Source organism: Andrographis paniculata, unplaced genomic scaffold (genome assembly GCF_009805555.1).
Source record: "Andrographis paniculata isolate CXL003 unplaced genomic scaffold, ASM980555v1 Contig62END, whole genome shotgun sequence".
Lineage (NCBI taxonomy): Eukaryota > Viridiplantae > Streptophyta > Magnoliopsida > Lamiales > Acanthaceae > Andrographis > Andrographis paniculata.
The window spans coordinates 4107689-4114951 of record NW_026137598.1 but is presented as its reverse complement, the minus strand read 5'-3'; the positions used below and the strand labels follow the sequence as shown (position 1 = coordinate 4114951).

General features: G+C 35.7%; 1 protein-coding gene across 4 annotated transcripts; it reads right to left on the bottom strand.

Moving 5' to 3' along the window:
- Positions 1–296: 296 nt before the first annotated feature.
- On the bottom strand, positions 297–6243 carry LOC127261076 (F-box protein At3g07870-like). 4 transcript variants are annotated; one of them, XR_007840842.1, is made up of 5 exons: positions 6124–6243; positions 5598–5687; positions 2559–3960; positions 2060–2178; positions 297–640 (listed from the first exon to the last, which is right to left on the bottom strand). XR_007840842.1 is itself a non-coding variant. In XM_051289242.1 (4 exons), exons 3-4 carry the CDS (start codon positions 3938–3940, stop codon positions 2166–2168), a joined length of 1395 nt encoding a protein of 464 aa, XP_051145199.1. In that variant the 5' UTR covers positions 3941–3960; positions 5598–5687; positions 6124–6243; the 3' UTR covers positions 1968–2165. The 4 variants fall into 4 exon arrangements, 3 of the variants coding, with proteins under 3 accessions (XP_051145199.1, XP_051145197.1, XP_051145198.1); XM_051289242.1 differs by lacking the exon at positions 297–640 and having other exon boundaries at positions 1968–2178; XM_051289240.1 differs by lacking the exons at positions 297–640; positions 2060–2178 and adding an exon at positions 2270–2463.
- Positions 6244–7263: the final 1020 nt, after the last annotated feature.

Genomic DNA, 7263 nt, shown 5'->3' with positions numbered 1-7263 from the left:
TTCAAATTGTTTACCAAGTCAAATAGTACATAATACTTAGTTGAGCTGGGAAACAATAACATTAATAAGATAAATATTTTTAAATTTTTAATTGTAAAAAAAAAAGATTTATCATAATTGTATTTATTTACACTAATATAACAAAATATAATTGTGTAATAGTACGAGGTTAAAATAAAATTTCAATGGATTATAAAATTTATAAATAAAAAATGACCGGTCCCGGCCCGGTCCAATTTCAAGCTGAGTGTACCCGGACCTAAATTTGTCTGGCACGATTCAAAATCATGTTAGGTCGGACCGAATTATTTATTTGATGATTATTTTATTATTCTCGCGATATTAATTACCATAATCGCGCATATAATACAATATTGCAATAATGTCATCCAACAATAATGTTGTTGATGTTATGGATGCTAGTGGAGGTCCAATGGTGACTCCAACTAAGATCGACATGCCCGTCGGGCTTATTTCCGACTGTTAGCCCAACCCTGTCCACACTTCGGGTCCTGCTACTATTGTTGTCTTCATCCCGATTCTCAGTGCTAGATGGCCGCACCCTCTTGCTGTCTTTGCAACTCAAACCTCCAGTATTGAGTTCGGCCCATGAATGATACCTTAGGTAGTGGTCTCACAGCTATATAACGGAAAGAATTTTAAGAGGTGGCAAGAGAAAATAATTTTTTACCTAATCCTGATCGGGTTCGCCATGTTTGTGCTACTAGACGATCCAATGACCCCGAAGCCCAATGCAAATTATCATACACATGCGAACTATGCAACGTAGGCTCACGTAGAAAACATGGCGAAATATTACAATTTTAGATAGTCTTTTTAATACTTTGTATAATGTATACTATAAAATAAAGATTGTCAAAAGATTGTAGAATGCCCTTGAGAAAAAATACAAGTTCAAAAATATCGGATTCAAAATATTTTTTGTAGTCTAATTTATGGACTATAAAATGATACATGACAAGTCCGTCATTGAATAAGTTGAGAAATTTCAACATATAGTCCACTATGTTATCGCCGAGTAGATGTTGTTATCGAAAAAATTTATCACAAGTGTGATGATCGAGAAATTGCTCCCAAGTTAGAGCAATATCAAGTACGAACGGAAGCAAGTGGAACTTTAAAATCTGAGTGTCTGAATCCGAATAAAAGAGGATAACATAAAGCAATACAAGACTAAAGATAAAGATATTGTCAAAGCCAACCTGGCCGGATACCCTCCAAGAAACATGCATGTGCAACTTAGACGGACAAGAGCAAAGATAAGGCTATGTAGTCCAAATTTACGAGTAATTATTTTAACTGCGATAAAACAGGACACCACGCTAAGGACTATAAGACACCTAAGAAAAAACTGAATTTCCAACTGATTTAGACACCCACCAGATGCGTGGTCACTAAAACAAGAGCCACTTGCCACGTCTATCCCGACAAGACAATCTTCTCGAATTAAAAGCCCAGAAGGTAAGCAACTTGTCTGAAAGCCTGGTCGGATAACCAGATACATGTCGGAAGGCAGTCACAATGGATTCTAAATCCATTGGTGGATGGGGACGTGGTTGGTCCCTAGGCTCCCCCATGACTGATCTTGAAGATTTTTCACCAATGGATCTAGTGAAGGAAGACATGATCGGATGACTTCATATACTCCCCTAGGTGGTAAAAGTGATGAGTTGAAGGTTGGACTACATTCAACGATCGGACAGTGGTCATCCTTGGGGTATGTAAGGACTACCCGGTCCATGAATCTTCTCTAAGGAAGTTTATGTGGTTCGATTACCTTAGGAACCCATATTTTTTAGGATGTAAGTCTGCCATTTGTGGCGAGAATTGTGAAGACACTACTTGAGTTGATCCTACAGTGATTATGGCATGTCTACTACCCTAGAAAAGGCTGAAAGTGCCAGTGTATATAATCTTAACAAACTAATACTACGGCCGGCCGAGGATCAAATTATTCTTAAAATGGTATTGGAAAAGATGATCGACTAAAAAAAATGAAAAAACATATAGCAAGCATATGTGTATTTATGTACATTACATTGGTTATTGATGCTGCCTGCCCTTGTTGCTTCTGCTGAATCACACCACAATTAGTTCTGCAACTGCTCTCTCTCTCTCTCTATATATATTAAACCTCAACTCTGCTAATACATACACCTGTGAGAAAGAGAGAGAAAATTGTACAGCTAAGTATTCTAGCACTCACCTGCAACACAAAACACATCCACATACTCTAAAACAATAATAATGTTCACAAGGAAGAAATCAATGGTTGAAAACAATGTCAATGCCAATGCAAAATGCCAATGTCAAAGTAAAGTTACCCAACCAGTCTACACAAACAAACAGTACAGTACACTACAGTTCTTGCAACACAAAACCCCTACAACTAGCATCTATCCATGTATATGTATTTCTTGTATTGTATTGTATCGACGCTCTCTGCAAAATTTCACCACAATACTAGAACTAGTAAGTATTTGTGCTGCAATCTAACGAATCAATTTGCTTTTTTATACTATACACCGAATACATACCTCCTTCTCCCGACTTTGAGGTTCCTCACCTTGTCTTTCTTTGATCCCGCCACTTCCTTCAGCGATAAGAAGCTCAAACTGTGAGCGCTGACCTCTTTCAGCCACGGCCCCAGCGACCTCATTTCCCTGAAAGTTCTCTTTTGAGGACTGAAACACACTATTGAATCATAACTCGATATGAACAACAGATCCCCATTGCTGAAAAATTTGATGGGCCGTCGCAGATCATCTACTTGCAACTTGCAGTAGAATTTCAAGTCGATGCTGAACTCTTTCGTCCATGAATCCTGCACCCCGTACTCCTTCATCACCCAAACCTCGAATTCCACCCCATTGTATATGTAGCACATGCACATGCAGTCTCTCAGGATGCCGATGTTAATCCCCACCACTTTTTTCATGTACTGTACATTGAAGTGAGGTGGCGGTGGGATGGCCTTAAACATTTCGTTTTCCAAATCAAATGAAGATATAAGCTCAGAGGGTTTCCCGCTGTTGGTGATCCAGTGGAGGGCGCCATTTAGGAAAGGGTCGAAAGAGCTGCGTTCTGGGCATGGAACATTCTCGATTCTTCTCCAAGAGTCTGAGCCAAGTGTGTGCACATTAGCCACCATTTGTTTCGAGACTGTGGATAACTGAGGGTCACTGGATGTCCGGTACATGAAACTAATGACCTTATATTGCTTCATCTTCGTACTGTAACCGAATCCTGAATAGTTGGCATAGGTGTAAGCTGGAGCAGATTCAGTTACCGGAGGAAGCTTTAAACATTCACCAAGTAGAGGGTTGCAGATGCCATAGAAAGGATTTGGTGATGAGGCAAAATACAAACATAGCAGTCCATTGCAGGAACCAACAAGAGTTAGCCTTTGGGTACGGAAACTGAAGTCTGCATTTGTCCTGCTTAATGTGGGCAGCCCATGGCTGAAATAGCAATTACCATTTTGATTATCACTGCTGCAAGAGGCCAATGCGGATTCCTGAAGATCAAATGTAAAGAAGTGTAGAGCTCCCCATTTCCCAACATTTTCTTGAAGAATTAGGTTTGTTGTTACAATGGGTGCTCTAGTAAGATGTACTGTGGAGAAATATGAATCCTTGAGAAGGCCAAGGAGTGTCTTGCAAACACATCTGCAGCGGAGTATGTTCAGTAGCGGAAGCCTTGCAAAAATGTCGTACAGTATGTGATAGGGCAGGTCAAGTAAAGGGAGTTCTGATTTACTGGTCAAAGCCTGAGGTTTTCTACTTCTCACCAAGGTGTCCCCTCTTCCATCACTAAGCATAGTGCATTCCCCTTGCCGTTGCTTATCCACCAAGGTGTCGCCTTTTCCATCACCAACTATAATGGGTTCTCTTCGCCTTTTGCATCCATGCAGAACCATTCTATAGATTGTTGCAGAATCTGCAATAAGAAAATAGAAATGAAACCAAACTTGTTCAAACTGAGATATAAGTCTGGCTGCATATTGAGTTTATAGCGAAAATAGGACCTATGTAGCTCAGCATTGAGCAAAAGTTTGATCCCCAAGGTTACACTTACCTTGAAATAAGTACAGATGAATATATTTTTACAGACAGCTTGAAGTCAGAATATAACTGAAGAACACTAATAAGCAAAATATACACAATTGTATTGATTCCATGAAACATAAAAATTTAACATTTGCATTTGAAGCCTGTAGAAGAACATAGGCTCCTTTTGCCATAAATCAAATGCAGATATCTGAAGGTTCTTAAAATATAAGAAAATAAAGGAATTCAAACTCATGATCCACAAAAAGGAAGGTAGCACTCTGACCACAGGGTGAACTTTTGAGCAAAGAGAAGTGGAACACAGTTTGAAAACACATTTTACTACCATTCTTGCTTTTATAGAGATCTTGGGTACATCAGTAACCATAAGGAGCAGAAAAAGGATAAGAAAACTGTTGAGAAGATGACAGATCCACCCAAAGATCAATACTAAGAGAAATAAGATTTAAATATTTAATTGATAAAGAGTGTTTTTCCTGCATAATTTGGTGATTTGAAGTTTGAATAAATTACCCTGCAACACAGACACATACATCTGCACATATATGTACTGTTGACTTCTCTTAATGTCTACAGTTTGATATTTTGAATAAAAGTTTATATTTTCTCTTTGCCAGCTGTTGTGAGAGCCACCCATATCAATGGCTGTTTTCGTACTAATAAATGTCTTATCTTATAAATATGTATATGTTCAAAACAAAAACATTTAAACTTTACAAGACAAAAATCAAGAACTTTTGCATCACTACTAGGGGCATGTCTATGTAATAAGATGGCACTACAATCACAAATTAATTTGAGCAGTTAATTTATTCCACATGGTGGGGTTGGGTTATATATGACACAATTTAGCATAATTGTATCAAACCTTCTTTTAATCCATGGCTTCAATTAGTCATAGCAAAATATTCATTAAGAGTAAATAAAATAATTTATCCTCTAAACCCTCATGGTACACAGAACCTGACTAAAAATAATAGTGACCCCTGCAATTCTGGTTTCCAGAAAATGAAGTTGGCATTTTCATTTTTCTTTTCTTTATCAAAATATTCGTAATAACTTGGTTAAACATCCGCGCACTAAATGATATGTCAGCCTGCTCAGCAGAATAACAGAAGATGTAAGGACTAACAAAACAGAATGAAGGCACTGCAGAAAACATCAATGTCCAAAACACTGATAAAAAAGGTTATCTCAACTCCCATATCAGGTGTATTAAACAGGTTTGAATCACATAAGGCAAACAGGATTCCCTAAGGTTATTAAACAAAGAAACAAAAGTAAGCTGCCATTTTGTAGGTAATCTTTAAATAATCAAACAAAAAAAAATCATCTTTGAAAAATAAATAATGATCCGAAAATTAGAAGCTCAAATCCCAAATAAACATTTTTATAGTGCTCAATGTCCAAGCTAAAACAATATTTGATAAAACAGAACAGCAATCAAGGTAAACTAAAATCTCATTTGTATCCTTAAGAAAGCAAAGTTCTGCATATCCACATTACCGAAGGTTCTGCTGTTTCTTGAATTATTCCACTTTCAATTGGCAAACACAACTTGTTTTTCTGAAGAAATCCCGTCCAGTAGAAAGTGTCCTACAATGAAGTTCAGAGGTGGTAAATTGCAGAGATCGAAATCACAAACACACAATTCACTTCATCCTATTTAAACAGCGGGAAGCGTTTAATTTTCAAACAATAACAATATTCTCCTCTGGGATTTCACTTTCCATTCAAATGAAACAACACAGCTAAACCATTTCGAATCTCATCAATCACCGCTAAATTCACCGCACCAATCAACCCCCAAACTTCAAAACCCATCCAAATCCACATCGGCGCAACTTAAGCCGACACAATTGCCTAAAATAACGCCACAATCAATCGATCTTAGAAGTCTAAAGCCCTTCCCCTCCAACCACCACTGCAATACTCGATTCTAATTTCAGATCGCGCGATCGACGCCTCAGAAACCCACACACAGCAAAATTGAACACAATCGGACTCAATTAATCAAAGCAGAAGCGCGTACCCGGAGAGGAGATTGAGATCGGGCTCAAAACCCTCACGATTTCAGCGTCGAATCCTTCCTTCACAGAAGACGTAGATGCAATTGAGTAAAATTCGAGAGAACCCAAAAAGAAGACAGACCGGACTGTACGAGGAGTCGTATTTATAACAAAAATAAATAAATAAATAAATAAAATTGTAATACAGCTAAGCATGCCGATGGTAAATAATCATGAATATATTCTTTTAATTATCAATTACTTTAAATTAATTGTTTTTTTCCCATAATACATACATATTCTAAAATCCTAATGCAAATATTATCAAAATGACTTTTTTGTTGCGTAAAATACAGTATTCTTCTGTTCAATAATTTTTTTTTTATCATATTTAAAATTTATAAATATGTTACAATTATAAATATAATATTTACACATTTAATTTATTCAAAATAGCTTTTTATATAAACAAGTTTTTCAAATTTCTTCATTTGTTATCAATAATAATGGGTGTATTCACCTAATCGATGAATATTATAAAAAATATATACATAATTGTACATAATATATAATATATAGTCTATTCATTTCAAAATTTTCAACAGTTCAATATTAAATATTATTATTTATATTATTCATATTATATTTCATACTTAATATAAAAATAAGTGTATAAAAAAAATACAAAACAAATACACACATATTCTTTTAAATAAAAAAAAATATTAAATCAATATAATTATTTTATTTTATAAAATATAGCATAAAACATTCAATTTTCTATTATTTTTAAAATTTTCAAATTTTCAAAAACTTTTTTATAAAATTCAACTCACACATTCTTTTTTTCACTATCTCTACTTTTGTCACAATCATCTAAATATAATATATTATATATGATAAAATTCATGTCTAAAGGAAAATAACATATTATTGTTATTCATCGAATTATTCTTTCTTATATGGCCTATTATATAAGGCTAGTCGGTTCCAGGTGCCCAAATTATACCACGTGGCGTAACGTACCACGTGGCGTAATTTCTAAAAGAATAATTATAATATGAAAAATAAATTATAACTTTTATATTCCATCGACTGTTTTTCCTTCCACTGACTTTGACTGCCATCAGTGGGGCGGCAACTACTAGTTGAAATTCTCCAAT